The sequence below is a fragment of the Nelusetta ayraudi genome, unplaced genomic scaffold (assembly GCF_046127955.1).
Source record: "Nelusetta ayraudi isolate G7.1 ecotype Tasmania unplaced genomic scaffold, CSIRO-AGI_Nayr_v1 ptg000057l, whole genome shotgun sequence".
In the NCBI taxonomy this organism is placed as follows: domain Eukaryota; kingdom Metazoa; phylum Chordata; class Actinopteri; order Tetraodontiformes; family Monacanthidae; genus Nelusetta; species Nelusetta ayraudi.
The window spans coordinates 2,583,290-2,601,794 of NW_027466107.1; the positions used below are offsets into that span (position 1 = coordinate 2,583,290).

Genomic DNA, 18,505 nt, shown 5'->3' on the forward strand with positions numbered 1-18,505 from the left:
CTAATCTGCCCAGCAGGCAGCCCAGAGTTGTGAAAGCAGGGCTGAACAAGGGATAAATGCTGGATTTGGACTTTTAGCTGGCGGGCTCAGCAGCAGGATCCGTGTCTCCATTACACACCGTCTGTCCCCGGGACCTGTCTAACGACTGGCGGGGCACCGGCAGGGTGTGTGTGTGTGTGTGTGTGTGGGGGGGGGGGTTCCAGGTGCACTAAAGCCTGCAGTGCAAGCACGCACTGTTCCTCCAAAAGTCCCTGCGCAGGCTGAATAGGATGTGATAAACTTCCCTCCGTGAATAGACTTTAATATTGAAGGAGGAGAAAGAGAAAAAAGAAAACGAAAAAAAAAAAGCCGATGTTGCTTCTTGTCGGCACAACGTGAAAAGGGGAGAAAGATCTGCGTTGGTTGACTAAGGAAGGCGCGAAGTGCAGCGGATGGCGTGTGACTTCGCTGGAACTCCGCCTTCTTCTTTGTCGACATGGCAGAGAGAAGAGACTTTTCTCCAGCTATTTATCCATTTTTTAAGGCTCAAAAGATGATCGAGGAAAAGAAAAGAGTCAAGTGTGATGGTTTCCCACTGTGCTGGAATTATATATATATAAAAAAATTTAAAAACTACTGGGACTAATCACCACCAGCACCACTGAGGAGCAGGAACTGGTTTCTCCAGTCCACGGGTGGGAAAAAAAATAACACAAAAACACCCAAGCGACAAAATAAATAAGAACACTAAAGATTGATCAGCGGCCCTGCTCAACTTTTATTGCCCAACGGGGTTAAAGTGTCATTTTAATAACACAGAGATATTAGAGCTGCAGCTCGCGAGGCCCTCGATGGGATTCCTGCTCCACTTCCCGTTTAACCGATCCGTGTCTCACACCAACACCTCGCAGGGGAGACCGAGGCACGTGCACGGTGCTCGGTGTCAACCACGGACCGACTGACACGACTCGAAGGGATTTTTTTTCTTTTTTTCTTTATTAATTTGCCTCTTATCACTGTGACGTTGGTGACATTTTGCTATCAAACACAGCCCTGCTGAAGTCTCCCAGAGGAGCGGGGGAAGTATCCACCACGGACGGTGACATAGCGAAGGCCGGCGGAGCTGCGGCAGCTAATTAGGACAGAAAAAGCCGAGACCAACTCGCAAACAGGCAAAGCTCCAATTCTGAGCCAACTATCCCTTTGAGCTGTGTAAACACGGCTCAGGGTTTCAAGCAGCGGCAGCTGCAGGAAGTCCGTCCACACCTGAATGTTAGATTACACCCTGCTGCTGCCGCGGCTGCTGCTGCTGCTGCTCCGTCTTTTCCTCCTTAAAATATGCCTTTAATTTAGTGCCGGTGGGTCCCGGTGGCGGCAGCGGCTCCACCGCCGCTTTGATAGATGATGCATTCACCTCATAACCAGGTGAGCTCGGCAGTAAATCTTTTAACACTGGGTCAAATCCATAGATTCCACGCTGAAAAACTGTGACTTTGGACCAGGAGGAGGAGGGAGAGGAGGGGCGAGGAGGGGGTGGAGCCAGTCGACAAACACCTTCTTCACCTCAACTTTGTCTCGTGGTCCTGCGCAGTTTTGTCGCCTCTTCAGGAGTTATTTAACAAAGCACACGGGTGGGTTTTATTCACTATAAATCCAAGGATGGATGACTTTATAGGTGGGGTGATAATGGCAGCTGGGGTAGCAGAGGGACTGGACAAACAGCCCAGGTTATGGCTGGCCGGTCGAGTCTCTGTGAAAAAACCGAGAGCTCCGTCGACACCCTGAAAGAGCATCGAGCTTCAGCTCAAAACGTTTTTTTGTTGTTGTTTTTTTTCCCCACGGAGCAGATATTCAGGGCTCCGTAATCTGCGTCCGTCCAACGGGTTGATATGTATTCAGCTGCACGGGCCGCGGTCTGACACAACAGAGATAAATTTGCGGCGTTCAGAGCTGATTGGACGGGATTACAGCGGCTACGTGGACGTAGACGAGCTCTGCAGCACCGCCTGCGTGGTGCCAGACAGAAACTCCAGGCTTCTTTCAAAGCCACTTCATACAATACTACCCATACAGAGTCAGAATTGTCACTCTCAAAGCGTGTGCATAATGACTGAAAGTCAAAAGAGGTGCGGCTCCAAAATCCTGCATTTCAGGGTGAATATATTTTTTCTTTATTTAGTAGCAGCGGTGAAAGTGTTTGATAGCATTTTTGGCTCAACACAGCAGCAGTTTGTTTGGGGCTCCAGCAAAAACCATCCTTAGTTTTCTCGTCAGCGCCTCTCCTGCACTCTCTGGATCCTATCCCAGCCGTCTCTACAGCTACAGTCCAGACACGTCGCCGCTTTACCGCAGACAACCATCCTCGCTACACTCACGCCTCAGGACGGTTCAGAGGCGCTGGTCAGTCTGACGTGCACGTTTGAGGAAGCCAGAGAGCCTGCAGAGAAGCCTGGCAGACGCAGGGGGAAGATGCCGAACGCCACAAGGAAGTCCCCCTGGGAATTGAACCTGCAACCTTCTTGCTGTGAGGCCACAGCGCTCATTACTGCACCACCGTGTTTCCATTTACTCATACAGAAACTACGAAAAGATGGAAACGCTTTGCGCATGTTCGCCATCTTCAGGGAAACTGCGACTCAGTGGATTCAGCGCGATTTGACTCAATGTGACGTTGAGATGAAAGCTGGCAGGATTTTGAGATGATGGTCTCACGTATTGCAGCAATTTAACATCGCAGCCGAGTGGCCGCGTTGGTCACGGCATCAGAGTCGGTGTGAACGTACGATCATTCTCTGACATCATGCACAGACTCGGCAGTTTGTTAAAATTACTGTTTACGTTTATGCTCCATACAGCAATATGGATCCCCCCCCCTCTCCTCTCACAAACAAATTTGCTTCTAATCTATAGTGGGGCTTTGTAATCAACTCGTCTGGACTTCTCTGGATGAATTCAGCCTGCGGTGACTGAAACCTTATTGACCATTTTAAAGCGGGAAAAAGCGCCTTTCATCGTGTCAAAAACCTCCACTTTTAATCACAGATCACAGCGAACACAGCCACGCTTAATGGCAGTTTTATTTTTTTACCCCAAAAAAATATTTCAAGCATAATTTCGTTATAACGTAGCACATTTCTGCACACAATTGCTGCACAGCGGCCTCCTTTCAACACGAAGAAAGCCCATTGTTCCGCCTCGTGAAAAGGCTGATATAACTCCCACTCCCACTTTGCAGAGTGTCCGGTTCGCACATCAATGCAGAGCGGGATTCCATTGAGGGCCGGCGAGATGAGAGGGAGAGAGAGAGAGAGAGAGAGAGAGAGAGAGAGAGAGAGAGAGAGAGAGAGAGAGAGAGAGAGAGAGAGAGAGAGAGAGAGAACCTTCTGCTGTAATGTTTGATCCGGTCACACGCCCTTTTCAACCGAAATTAATCTTTTTTTCCCTTTTCCCTTCTTTCCGCAATGGAGTTATTTTTAACAACCTGAGGCCGATACTGTTCATCTGTGGCGCGAGTGTGAAATTTTAAAATCTTTCCCATTAAATGTCATCACAGGTTTCTCGCTTCTAATTGGGGCCAAACGGCTTCAATCTCATCAAAAGGATTCTGCCTGACCCAGTGATGTCATTTTCCTGCTGCTGAAGCTCCTTTCAACACACATTCAACAACGTCTATGTTTAAACAAAGTTTTGTTTTTTTTCCTTCTTTTTTTTTGTTGCAAACAGCCACACAGACACTAAGAAGCTCCCATGGATAATGAGCCATTATTATTAGTCCAGCCACTAAGTGATGTAAATTATTTCTGAGAACGCTCGAACATAAATCTCCCGCTATGATCGATCGCTCCTTAGCACAATTTACGAGGCACATTATTTCTCCCAATAAACCATGCAAATGCTGGCACCAAGGCCTGAGAAACATTTGCCGAACTGGTCATCGCGCCATCAAACGCCTCCTATTCCAGGTTGAGGCTCGCTCAGGAGAGGAGATAAGTCGAATCCTTGGTGTGTATGGCTCATCCGCTCGGCTGCTCCGAGGCTGAGGCGACATGAGACGAAGCAATTGGCTGTTGAAAGTCCTCTGTGTACAGTAATGATGGCACTACATTGCTAATTGCTCGTTCAAATAAGCCAAAAAGCACACACACACACACACACACACACGCACACACGCACGCACACACGCACACACACACACACACGCACACACGCACACACACACACACGCACACACACAAGAGAAATTGTCCAAGAGTTATAAAAACCGGGAAAAATAGTGCCAATCGGCCAGGGCCTGTCTGCCGAGATTCAGAGCAGACTCCGAATGGATTTGTTTCAAAAGAAAAAGATAGAAATTAAATACATGGGAATAAAATGACACAAAAATAGAGAATAGTAAAACTGCTACAACCACTTAAGGTGGAACAACCGGTTGTCAGTTGGTCGCTTTCTGAAAAAGGAGTAGGTTACCCCGGAAACTGTCGAATTAAATAAACTTCTCTCTCAACCTGTGTCTGACTGAAAGAATTAAAAATATATGATTAGAAAAAAAAAAAAGAAGCCTTGATTGTCGCATTCCATCATGTTCCCTTCAGAAATAATGATAAAATAGTAATTGGCATCCGTCCCTGTGTGATCATGCAGCCACGTCTGCGCACACATTGGGACGTTTTTCAAAATGAAAGTATTGCACCAGACTAATGAGGAGCTCAAATGGGTCTTCCAGACCACAAGGTGGCAATAAAGTGAAACACTGCTGTATGGGAAATGGGAACAATGGCAAAGAAAAGAACGAGTGCACTGCACCTAGCGGTGCGCTTTATTTCAAACATGAGTCGAAAACGAGCGGCAAAAAAATGAGGGTTTTGAAAAAAAGAACAAAACTGATTCCGTGTTGACGTGTTCCGTGGTGCGCTAGAAACAACGCAACAACAAGCAACTCGAACAAACCATGTAGGCGTATAGCAAAAGTTCAGTTTTCCCCAGTCTACATGACTCTGCAGGAAGCGGAGTTTTCCACATGGAGAGGCATGGAGGCGCCTGTTACACGGCAGGAACAGAAGAGCTGCTGCCTGCACGGCAGCCAGAGAGTCGGGCGGCTCAGGAAAAGGAGGAGGCGTTTGTTGTTGCTGTCATGAAAGAGCACGTATTTCCTTTTTCCAGTCCACCATTGATGTTCAACCATGTGAGAACATCTCCTTTTAGTCACAGGAAAAATGGGAGCGTAAAAAGAACAGAAAAGAAAAAAAAAGAAAAAGGTCTCTCGTGGGACCCGGTCTAAATCACCTGGATACGGCTGCATTTTCAGCCCACAAACACCAGTTTAGAATTCTCTCCCAATACGTCCTCGGAGTCTATGAGGGAGTTTTAAAGTCTTAATTAAGCGGCCGAACTCCTGCCTGACCTCCAGTGAACAGGGCTGAATGTGCCGCAGTGATAATGACTCCCGGCAACCCCGAATGAACCCAAACTGTCTATTTTTCACTTCCTGTCGGACTCAAAGTGGAAAGAAGTAAAAAAAAACTTAATGGAACTTGCCTTGTCCTCAGTCTGGAGTGTTACACAAAGATATTGAGCAGTATTAAACTTTTAAGAGGTCCAACCAAGAGTAGCAATCTGACAACGCTGCTTAAACTTGGCTTAAAGTGACTCGCCTGAATCCAAACAATATGAACCCAAAACAGGAGACGGACGACAAATGTGAAAACAACATCTGGCGACTTCACTGCACTGACAACGTTCATCCTCTACATTCATTTACAACTGTACACTCTCGGGCCATTTCATTAGGGACCATGTCTCAGCAATGTGTGACCAACGAAGCGGTTGGTCAGCTTGTTTTAGCTGCACCCCTGTGCATTCGAGTTTTTCAATCTTTTATTGAATATCTTTGATGAGAGCCATTCCAACACTGCTTTTATTTAACTTTCATGAGATCACGATTTAAGGAATCTTGAATCTTGAGAACAAAAGCTACGGTTAACTGCACTGCTTGTTTGCCAAGTCAAGTATAGCGCAAGCTACGTTGGAGAGAAACAGTTGAATAAAATAATGGCGTGTGAAACACACGTTCATCACACTTTCGGAAAAGGCGCGAGAAGATCACGAGGGGAGAAAGCGAGAGAAACAAATATGAAAAAAAACAAAAAAAACAGCCTCACCTCAGCCCTCCGAGTGCCGACTGCGGCCCTCCTAACGAGAACTTGACAACGCGAAAGAGCAAACGAGACGCCTCCGGGTTACATCAGCTGCTCCGTCACATCCATCAACCTCGGCGGCGGCGGAGCAGGTGTTGCTCGCCGCGTCCGGGCCTGCAAATTTATGAATGACATTTCGCTCCAGAGCCAATGTCAAGCACGTCGCCAACATCTTGCAAGCCACCAGCGTTTCACTTCCATTTACGTGCACATTAGGCCGGGGACGCCGCAGACGTGCGCGTGCATCGTGCACAATGCATCATTTGGGGCTTGAATTGGTTTTCATGTCGCCGCCTCGTCTCGTTATTTTTATTTATTTATTTGGACAATAACCTTTGCAGCCGCGGGGACCTCACGCTTGTCTTTATTAGCCTTCCAAACACCATCCATTTTGGCTCAACTCTCATATAATGATGATGAGGAATATAAAATGTAGGACTTTTAGGGGATTTTTTTTTTTTTTTGGGGGGGTGGGGGGGGTGGGGGGGAGTTGTTGTTTTCTTGTGAGTTTATTTATTTGTCTGGCGGGAGCCCTCAGACACACAGGCTTCTTTATTACTGTTTGTGCAAGCATGTCATCTTCCTGTCTAATGAGCCTTACACAGGAAGCGTAATGAAACAGCTTGCATTAACACGGGCTAAATGAACAGCCGAGAGCTCCCCGTGTCTACGCAGCAGAGATGAAAGCAGATGCTCGGCAGCCCAAACACCGGCGCTGAACAGGCCCCCAGAGGTCCACGGAGAGACGCCGCTGCCGCCGCCGCTGCCGCCGCCGCCGCCGCCGCCGCCTCCTGGAGTCGGCATCATTCTCGCCAGCTCATTGGCTCCGTTTGAGATTCTTGATTTCCTCCCGGTCAAACATCATTATGTGGGAACGGCGCCCAACCCTGCCATGACCAAGTTGACCGTGAATGAGCTTCCAGATTGATTTGTTTTTTTCTTCTCTCCGTCTCCCTCTCCCTCCCTCCCTCTCTCTCTCGGTCTCTCTCTCTCCCCGCCTCCCACGAACGCGGCGCTGATAAACAGGGACCTCTCCGGCTTATGAGCCCGGACTCAAAGTGAATGTCAAACATCCAACACATCACAGCGCCGGCGCAACGCCGATAGAAGCTTCTTTTATTTTTTTCAGGAAAGGAAAGAGAAAAATATGCAGCAGACCTTACGCAATTCACGTTAAGGAGGTAAAAGAAGGGAAGGAAAAAATGACACCTTTAAACTAATTGCAATGTAAATGCCAGCTTGGTTGTCAGTTGCTCTCGTTTGTGTCTGGACTGTGTTTTTTTATGTGTATGTTTTTGTGCATAGAGGGTATAAAAAAAAAGAAGATGATTCACAGGTTGGAATAATGAGGAAAATTCCACTTTTTGGAGGAGGGCAATGTTGATTTCTCACTGTCAAAAATGGCTTGAAAAATAATCATTATGGCATGAATAATTTAAAGTGAGCATCATCTGAGGATTCTCTCAGAAGAGGCACCAAGAAAGATCCAGACGGGGGGGATAAATTAAATTTGACTCTGCTCTAGAGGGCATTTGGAATCCGATATACAGCACATACACATATCTGCACAGCCTTTTCTAACTGTCATCACAGTGAAGATCTCTCTAGGATGGAGGTTTTTCCATATTTGTTGTAATAACTCACAACATATGTCTGAGAAAGAGTGTGGAGGGGGTCTGGCTGAGGTTCAGCCACAGTTTTGAACTCTTGCAGCAGGAGAAATTAAAAGGTGACTCCATTTGCCAACTGTTAGAACATATTGAAGGCAGGATTTTTATAATTATGTAATCTGTCACTGCTAACCACTTTATAGCAGTGCATAGTGTATGTTTTATTAATATGAGTTTACCCTACATTTTTAATGACTTTGGCTACATCTCCAGGCAGCCTTTGCTGCTAAAACCCATAAATCACAAGGTGAACTATCAGATTCAAAAGGTCAAATAGCCTCAATATGAACCAAACCCACAGCCAACTGGTCAGATGTCACCAATCAATGCATGAACCGACATCGTCAGCCTCGAGTTCAAGTAACTCACAGGCCAACTCGCAGTATGTATAGGAACTAATCCAGGGGACTCACCGGTACCAGTCCAGCCCCTTCTCGTAGTTCCTGTCAAAGAAGTGCGGCTCGTTCCCCACGGCTCTGACATCCGGGTGCACCCGGAGAGCCTCTAGCAGGGCTCGGGTCCCTCCTTTCTTCACCCCGATGATGATGGCCTGGGGCAGCTTCTTCTCGCCGTAATCCATGGTGCAGTTCACCCGCAAGTCGCTGTCCGTGGTGCTGAAGTCCTGGTGCTCCCGCTCCAGCGCCGTGGTGTGGTAGCCGGCAGACGCAGCCGCCGCTGCCGCCGTCTTGGTCGGGGACGCCTGCGTCCTAACCCAGCCCACGGTCCTCTGCTCGGCCTCGTCATGCTGTCTGGCGGCGGAGACCGCGGCGGTGGTCCTCTCCAACTCGGCGAAGCCCGGCGAAGCGGAGTAAAGTTTCTCCCTCAGCGTCACAAAAGTTGTCTCCTCCGTGGCCACCCGCCCCTGGTACGCGTAGTTCTCCTGCAGGGGGAACTGCAGCGAGTTGTAGCAGCTCATCAAGCTATAGAACAAGTAGGTGACCGACAGGGAGAGGGTGAACATGAATAAGATTTTCCGGGGCACTTTAGAGGTGAAAGCCGTGGTGCTGGACCAGAATGCCATCTCTGATAGCAGTGATCCCCTCAAAGAAGTGGCCAGACATGTTTCCACCCCGAGTGTCGCATGGACAAAGAGAAAGAACAGATCAACAGCGATGATCGGTCACTTGTAAGCGGCGCTCCAGCCAGAGAAGCGTGGAGCTGGTCCGAACCGAACTCATCCGACCGAATCGCATATTTATGCCGAGGGGTGAAGGAGGAGGAAGAGGAGGAAGAGAAGAGCGGGAGGGAGATCGTTAAAATTCCGGGAGAATAACGCGCCCCCTCTTTTCTTGGAGTATCGATTTCTTTCTCTCTCTTTTTAAATTCCAAGGCTGACAGACAATGTCACAATTTATTGGACTGAACTTGCAGATTTGAGAGGCTGCAGCTCGGGCGTCCTTCCAAAAGAGCTGCCTGGCTTGAGCAGGTCCGGGCGTAATGGACGAAATTCCATTTTGATGGAGTGCTGAAGACTGAGGCTGTGGATGAGAGTGTTCAAAGTGACTGTTTCTGCTGCTATTGCTGCTGCCGTCACCGACGCCGCTGCTGCTGCTGCTTCTTCGTCCACCTCTTCAGACGCAACTCCAGTCCACTCCGAAACATCCACCAGTGGGGACTCCCATCAACCAGCAACCCACAGAAAAAAATAAAGAAAAAAGCCAAACACAGAAATACATCCACAAGAGGCTCAAACGTGCGCGCAAACCCTCGCGCCGCCGGCTCCCCGCTACTTTTCTAGTGGAAAGTGCGCAGGCTGTGCACGAAAAGCCGTCCACTCTTCCCTCTGACTAGCGGGGCTGCCGCTCGCCGTGCCCGCGCCGTGCCAATTGGTCGGGATGCTCCGATGTGCGCATTGGCTGAGCCGAGCCGAGCCGAGTTGAGCGCATCCGAAGTGAGGCGCCGCGCAGCACAACTAGTGTGTAGATGCACTCTCCTCTCTCTCTCTCTCTCTCTCACTCACTCTCTCTCTCTCTCTCTCCGTCTTTCAGCGTTTTTTTTAAACCCTCCTCCTCCTTTATGCGTGCAGAACAACTCGGGCTTTAAACGTCACATTTCCTCATGTGAGACATGCAAAAGCTCCTCCTCCTTCTGCTCCCCTCTTCACGCGCCCACTTGTAGAGAGATACGCAAATATGCGCATCTGCAACCTATGAGCTTTACCCCCCCCCACCCCCCACCCCCTACTCCCCGAAATACAGGCTCACTGGGTCAAGTTGACAGTTAAACTCCACGTCTCAGAGATAAAGAAAAAAAATGACGCGAGATGCTTTTACAGAAAGCTCATGTCTGCACCCTGCTGGTTTTCAGCGGAGCACTACATTAGTGTACTTCACAGCAATGCTTGGAAAAGGGGGGAAAGAAAAAAGACAGAGAGAGAGACAGACATGTATTTGCAAATGTAAGAATCAATGAGGTTAATTAGCGGCATTGTGTTTTGCATTTAAACAATGGACAGCAGAAGGTGTGATTCTCTTTTACTTTGTTTAAAATGCAAGTGAGCACAAGCCTAAAAAAGATAAATGAATAAACAACCTTGTGCTCTGCATTCTGCTGCTGCTCAGGTGCACGCTGCACTGAATGGACTCGGCACGAGCGCAGGCGATAATTACTGATGAGAATATTCACCAGAGCCGAACCGCTTCACTTTGTCGTCGTAGTGTGAGAGTTTAAAATTGCACGCCGCCGAAGTGTCTCCCCACGTTAGCGGATCCCATTCATCACACATGGGAGGGTTTCACAAGGGTCACAAATAATTTGCAGCGTCTGTCTGTGCCTTTATTTTGTTTTTTTCTTCCGTGCTGCACTGGCACGATGCATGACGAAAATATGCACATGCACATGCACATGCACATGCTGCTGAGCCGGACTCGTCTCCTCTGACAGGCTGCAGCCGTCTCAGTGTGCAAACCAGGGCTGACAAGCCGTCATTAGGCGTTGAACTATGTTGCAGCAACAACACAGCAAAAGGCCCCGTTTTAAATTCAGACGGCACACTTTGCAGAGGAATGGAAAGAAAGGAGAGAAAAAAAGAATCAGAGACAGCAGACATCTTCACATTCCAGAGTTTGCAAGCAGCGTGGTCGGGATTTTCTGAAACTAGTAGAAATGTATCTACAACCGAGTCAACACTTAAAAAAAGAAGAGGAAATTGCAAGAGGTGATATTTTATTCAACAAGGTTTCCCAGCTGCAAAAAATTTAAATAAAGGATGTAGGCATCTCTGGCAAGGTCGTTGAAAAATTCCAGATGACCAATGGGGGATGTGAAGATCTGTGATCATCAAAATAGCTCAGAGCTGCAGAAAACACGCAGCCTGCCGCATTTAAGAATCCGCAACTGTATTTCTATGTAATGTCAAACAAACTTTGCACCATGTCACTTTGTGTGAAAGTTTCAAACAAACCGGAACAATCAGAGACAAACAGTCAAAGACGTTTCCCACGACTTGTCGCCTTTATACATTTTGGCGAAAATAAAGGAGAAAAGTTTTTCGCTTTTTTTTTTTTGTCCTAGCTTCTATGAAAGAACAAGTCATTTGTAAACAGTGCAGGTGATTAGCTGTGGGGGAGGACAGAGTGAACAACGGTTTGGAGCACAGCAGCGGTTGCTGGGTTGTTTGGCAGTCAAGAGAGCGTAGGAGAGAGCTCAATGGGTTTGTTGAAATGATTGTATTCGTAAATTGCCACTCGGTGAGGCAGAGAGCTCTCCAGCGCAAACTGGCCTGTTTGTAAAATAAATAAATAAAGAAATAATAATGCTTAAAAAAAAGGGTGAGAAAAAACCCCACCTCTAATGTTTCCACGACCTACCTGTGTTGAGAGCGACTCCCCCCAGTCCTGAGATCCAGGAGCACGATCAGTGCCACTGTCTCGGCGCCGTCAAGTGGCATTAAGGCGGCTGAGCACCGATGATAAATTATCGGCGGAGCTGGAGGGAAAATATATTGACCCTGCTTTTATCTCCCCCCCCTCCTTTTGTTGAGTCTGTTATCTGAGTCATTCATAAATCGCTCAGACGCAGGCCGCCTTCCCTGGAAGCTCGGCACTCACACCGTCTCCCGTCTGCATTTGCAAACGGGCGGACGCTCAGGATGAATAGAGTCTTGCGGCTGTGGTGCAAGACCGAGCGGCCGCATCGATTCTTCCTCTGCGTCACGACCAGGAAGTGGGACCTGCAGGTTCACTGGGCCCGATGATGCCTGTCAGCCTTCGCTTTCTGCTGGCCGAGGTTCCCTCACAGGTCGCTTTGTTAGGTCCACCGAGCCAGTACAGGATACCTAATCAAGTGGCCGCTGAGTACACGCACGCACACAGCTGGAAGACGTGCTGTGGGTTCAGAGATGCTTTGTTCTGCAGACTTCGGGTTTTCCTGTTCATCCTGACCTCTGACCCCTGACATCAACAGGGCAACTTCCTCCACACAACTGCCGCTCAGTGGATGTTTTCTCTCTCTTTTCAAAACAAAACAAAACAAAGCCTTCTCTTTTATTTGTCCTTTCTAAAATTCTACAACAACAGGAAGAAAGTTGTGGATTCCATCAATATTAAGACAATATTCAAGTGATACAATTTAGAAAAAGAAGCCCCTCCCACCTCCTTTTTCGCATTAGACACACAACCCAGCAGCTTTTGGTCCCAGTCTGCGACACGCACTCGCTGTTCAGTGACGGTGCGCTGAGCCCCTGCTCATCTCGTATTCAGATGGCATTCAGATATTCATTATCCGTCTTACATTTATACCTGGAATTAAAATTGTGCTTGGGCTTCCCGAGGCGCGCGTGCGCTTCCTGCTGCACTCACTAGCCAATATCCAATCACACTTAATGCAGAATTATTCACCTGATTTGGAACAAATACCTCAGAGGGTTTAACGAACAGTGGCAGGAGGGAGGGTTGGGGGGGCGGGAGTGGGGGGCAATCTTATTAATTTTAATGTCTTACACGTGTACGTGCGCTCTCTTCTGCATGTGCAATCAGCTGCGTTTGCTGGTGTGCTTTTCAAGACAGTTTGCCGGCCGATTCCCGAGCATGAAGCGTTTCAAAAACCCGTCTTCCCTATTGATATGGGCGGTATCGTCCGTAACTGCAGCTGTGAAATATCAGGTGGGGATATAGGAGTCTGTCTTTTATGCATTTCAGCTCTGCACCAGAGGAGGCTGCTCCGTTCTTCCCCGTGTCAGCGCACTCAGGGAAGAAGCCCAAAACCGCCTGGAGGCGTTCGGCACAGCGGAGGTCAAAGGTCGAAGACACAGGATTTCCGATTTTTAATACAGACGGAATGTGAATATGCTGCAATGCCAGGCCGACACAGTGGAGGCCTGAGAGAGGTCACGGCTGCATATTAGCGCAGTCCAGCATTGACTGCGGCGCAGTCATTTCAGAAAGTGAGCAGATCGTATAAACGGCCGACTAGTCGGGCTAAATACTGACAGGTTGGTTGAGCAATAAAAAAAAAGCTGCAATAAAGTCTTAACATGATATCTCACATGAAAACCCCCAACGAGTTAAAAACCAGCATGTCTTTGAAGGGTATATCTTTTTTTTTTTTAAATATACATTGTTTTAGTAGCTGTTTGCATACCTCCATATTTAAAACAAACCTAATTCCATGAGACATCAAACAAAATTGTTCCATTCCATCGCAGCATCGGGTAAGTTTCACTTCGCAAAATCAGGAATCCGGTTAACAAATATCTGAAGGTAGACGCAGCAGCGGAACCTGGCAAACTGAAACCGTGAGATTAAATTTACATTTTCATGCGAGGGGATGGTTGGCTTGAAATTCTTGTTGTTGCAAAGCAAAACCTTTGGCTCGTTTAAAGATTTGAAATTAGTGTCTCAATAAAAGTAAATTAATCTCATCAAGCACTACTGCGGGGGTTTTTTTTCCCTCTACATGCTGTTATCAATTTCCTGACACTAAATAGAAAGGAAAATCTAGTTGGCCTGCTGTAAGTGTGACGGCTCGTCCAATCACCTCCTGGGTTTCCCCTTCCAAATGTTTTCTACAAGCTTTTGACCAGGTGGACTTTTGAAAATAAATAATAACAATTATTATTAAAGCTTGTGACCTCATATCCCACACCAGCAAATTAAGGATTTGATCATTTTTTTCCCCCAATTCTTGAAATGTTAAAAATCAGCTCTGCAATTCAAAAGAGGCGGACAAACTTCATTCATCCACATAATTTGGCTTACAGGGACGAGGGGAGAGTCGCATTACAGGATTACAGACAGAATAAAGTGGCAAATTACTAACCCGAGCTGTAATAAATTAACTTTTCACCGTAACTATAATAGCAATAATTGGCAGAGTAATTGGCACTCTGGCAGAGTGATAGAGTTTGGCAAAGAAGTGTAATTAGATAACAAATTACGGCGACTTGCAGAAGCCGACAGCCTTTTGATTGAGGCGGCTATTAAATCTTGTTCCCTCACAGCCTACAATCTCACACGATGGGGATTTATAACCTGAGTAATTTATTTTATTTATTTTTTTTGTAACTGATGACTTGAGTTTGTAGATAAAGTGCCTGTAAATGTTTACTGGTCCTGTCTGTCAACCCTCGCAAACATTTATACTTGGCCAGGAATAAAATAAATATCTATCCAAAATAAGAGAGAGAGTTTTGGAGTGGAGCCTCTGCAGAGCTGGCGCGCACCAGAAAATAAATAAAAATACTGCAATCACGCTTGATGAAACGCTGTCTGCAGTTTTTTTCCGGTTGGTTCTTGGATGGCCCTCTCCAGTCTTGAGTGGGTGATGTTTGAGGCAGGAGGCCTATTAGGTCTCATTTATGCCCACATTCTGCGTCCGCCTCGATATTCTTATTGCACATTAACTTCACAGAGAGGAAATGAGCTTTTTAATGGAATGAATAATTTATGTTCATTGCAGCTAGGTTTAAATTATTAAGCGTGTTTATATACGCGGGTTTAAATGTATCGCGTTGGCGCGCTTAATAAACACTCGGCGGAGCACTTTCAGGGCCCGTCCTGCCTGTTTGAGATGAGGTAGCGTCGGGGAGAAGTGAAGCAGCTGCTGATCCAATGAACTCGCACCACAAAACTGATTCAGTCATTGGCCATGGCTCGAGTTCTGACCCCCCCCCCCCCCCCCCCCCCCCCCCCCCCCCCCCCACCACCACCACCACCAAAAGAAAAGCGCAACAAAACAACCCCGGTGTCTGGCTTTAAAAAGCTTGTCTGTCTAAACTTTGGAGGACGCGTCATCCTGCAGGCTATGCAGGAATCCATCGCACCTGGGGCAATGTGTTTACCGGCACATCAAATCAAGGGCACGGTTTAAAAAAAAGCAGCTCATGGACGCCACCAGGCTTTTGTGTTGACTTGTGTCGACGCACGAGAACTGACAAGATGCTCCCTTCTCCGGTGGCGGCGGTGGCATTTTATTCCAGCCACAAAGCCTCAGCACTTTCAGAAGTGAAGCCACTTTGGCCAACAACAAAGAGTGAGACAGCTACACTGCAGAGGGCTTCAGGAGAGCTCTGAACACAAAAACTGTTCTCCAGGTGCAAAGCGTCAAACTCTGCACAATAACTGGTTGCTCGTGTGTATCAACTCCTCATTTTTTGCTGTCCAGTTGAAATGAGTTTGTAATGCCTGATGTCACTCTCTGTGTGGACGTCTCTCTGTGTCCTGGTGGTCCCTCTGGGGGGTCTCAACTCAGGAGACTCAAGGGACTAGTTGGCGTGAAAGGATCTCAAATCGGCTTTTCCAGTTTAATTCAAGCCGATGCCTTCCTGTCCGATGACGACTTGAATAGTCACCTGGACTTTAAACCGAACGCGTGGGAGCACCATCATTTGCATCAAGTGATTTGATCTTTTTTTCTTTTTTTTTTACAACAGCCACCTTCTCTGCACTTCCATATTAACTGTCCCACATTTTCTCTTTGTGAGAAGCTAAACTGCAGCGTGACTCCGGCTGACATAACAAAAAGTTGCTCTCCTGCGTCGCTTGGCTTCATTTCCTGCTTTCCTCCAGTCTCTGCCTCAGCGCAGAGCGCAAACAACGAGTCTATTAGTGACTTCGCAGAGGCGAACAAACAAACCGGCTCCACCGCTCACTCGCGCCGCCGCTATATTGTCGCCGTCTTGTTTAAATGGCCGGTGTGTGTCAACGCCGCGGTGAAATGATAGATACTGTCCTTAATCTGATCAATAATTCCGCTTCCCTCCTGCTGTTGTCTGAACTGCCACGTCGCTGACTAATTAGATGATCGGAGGTGATGGATGTGTGTTAAATTTGGCCGGCCCCTTAAGGAGAAACTCCTCTGGGTCTTCCTTCTATTTTCAGCTGACCTTTAGGATCCCAACTTTATTGTAAGGCAACGCAGTTCTATCAATTCGTTGGGTGTTTGTGATGCAGCAATTGGCTTCCGTCGTATCGATTCGACGGACACACACACACACAGACTCACACACATGCACACACGCACACACGCACACACAGGCATAGCAACACACACCAGCCGAGTCTGACAAAAGGCATATTGAGCTTCAATTTAGTTCGGCTTTGCAAATATTCCGATGGCGTGAGGAGTCACAGTGGGACAAATTATCTCAGCTGGAGTTTGTTGTGTCACAGGATCCAATAAGCTCCATGAGTGGGTCGTACTTCCAGCGGCACACTGCCGCGGGGCGTGCGGAGCGGTCGACCATTACGGCGGGAGAAAATAAAAGACGGTGTAAATCACAGCGGCTCCGGGCGTCGCTGGGTATCCCACAGCAAAGCCCCAATTAAAGGAGGCTGCATGTTGCCGTGTGTTCCGCCGTCACGGAGTCGAGCTTCACGAAAAATGAAAATTAGGTGCGACTAAACACGGATGCAGAAACAAGAAGAAGGTAAAAAGCCGCTGTTTTTCCCTGAAAGTGATCAAATGGGGTAAGCCAATCCTTTGCTGCAATCAAGGAGGCACGGTACCAAAACATACAGTTCTAGAGACCAGCTCTTTATGGTGCCACTGGCTGTGTTTACACCATTCAACGCAAACACCATATATCGCTTTTATTTTCCGAAAAACTGCAATAGAAGCTCGGCTACAGAGGGAGAAGATTCCAGTTTAGACAACTCCCACTGGATATCACAGTAAAGGTGCAGACGGACCGAGAGAGGGTTCGTCCAGTCCCCTGCCATGTCTCTCATGCCTCCTGTGGTCACTGTTAGGGTTAGGGTCACTCTGAAAACAGTTACAATCAGGGAACTTCAAACGATCTCAACTGCCTGAGTCGTTTTTCTCCTCACCCAAATGTGTACTGTTGCTGTATTACTATAATTCTGACAGTATTACTAGATTAAACGCAGAAGTGACTCCAAAACAAGCATGTTTTTTTTCTGCTCATGTTTTCATTGTATTTTTGGGGGGTTTTTTTGAGGGGAGTTTTTATTTCTGAGGCAATAACATGATATTTTGTGTTCCTTCATCTCCCCTCGCCGCGTCCCCTCTTCGGGCTGTTGATGTTCAACTGATGTAACATTTGGACCGCTTTGCCGTCTTTTCCTCCCACACTTCCTTTACTGTGCCGCGGCCAAATAATGGGCCACAATTAGAGCGGCGGTGGAAACATTCAGTTGGAATGTTCGAGGCACCGTCGCAGAAGGGGCAAAAAAACAAACACAAAAAACCCAGCAGCAATGACTTCAAAAGGATTCTTTTACAGCCGGCCTTTCATTCACTCCCTCTCTAACGACCTATCAGTGGAAAATGTCCTGAAATGATGACATCCATTTGCTCTTCCCTCATATTTTGCTTCCAGATTCCTGCCTATAATGTCCCCGCCGCTCCCGAGGCGAGCCAGCAGCACGCCGGTCGCACTCTCCTGTGCCGCCGCCGCCACCGGCACTGCCGCCCCACTCCCCTCGCCCCCCACAACACACACATACCCCCCGGCACCTCCCAGGTGTGGCTCCCTCAGCATAATTAAGGTGGGATCTGCCAGGGCTTCTGGGCCCGGGTCATTCATCAACTGGATCACCCGCAAGATTAATGTGCACTTGCTGCAGCGCTCCAATGGATTGCTGCCACTTGCCGAGATCATTAGCGCCGGCCTCCGTACGAGTGCGAACGGGCCGCACGCACGGCGGCGGGGAGCTTTGCAGCGTTGCATACTAGATGAACAGTCCATCATTGGCTAATTAAGAGATTATTGGAGACACTTGTGTCCAGTCTCCCTGGATGGTAAACCATAACTGAAGGGCAAAATAGATAGATTAGCTCCACCTGCTTAGTGGCGAAGCACAAAGTAATGAAAGTGCTGACAAAAGTGAGCTCAAAAGGGAGGAGGGGAGGGGAAGTTGGGGGGGGGGGTTGTGTGGTTACAAAGCACAAGAATTCCTGAGGGACGCAGATGCATTTCCTAATGACTCAGTTTTTACAGCGCAAGGAGTTGAGATTGCAACATTTCACGATTCAAAGGCGGCGACTGACCTCAATTCTGCCAATAGTGTGCGGAGTCTTTGGCAAAGAGGCGATGCTTTTCGCAAAAATGGTCTTTCACGGTTGCAAATGTTGGGGCTTCACGGAGAGAGGAGGAGGAATTCAGTGGAAAAAAGTCGTTACCCGTTTTGGCCTCGACAGGCCGAAAAGGTCAGGACACGAGATCACAGTTATTAAAATGAATGTCCCGCCGCTAAGCCCCTC

The 18,505-nt window shown here is 47.8% G+C and overlaps 1 protein-coding gene across 1 annotated transcript in view; it reads right to left on the minus strand.

Moving 5' to 3' along the window:
- The window catches only part of hs3st4 (heparan sulfate (glucosamine) 3-O-sulfotransferase 4), a 69,363-nt gene extending 59,509 nt beyond the window's left edge, over nt 1-9,854 (minus strand). Inside the window, exon 1 of the mRNA XM_076038747.1 lies at nt 8,257-9,854. Within this exon, the coding sequence (XP_075894862.1) occupies nt 8,257-8,864 (608 nt within the window). The 5' untranslated portion in view covers nt 8,865-9,854. The remainder of the gene's footprint in view (nt 1-8,256) is intronic.
- Between the last annotated feature and the right edge of the window lie 8,651 nt (nt 9,855-18,505).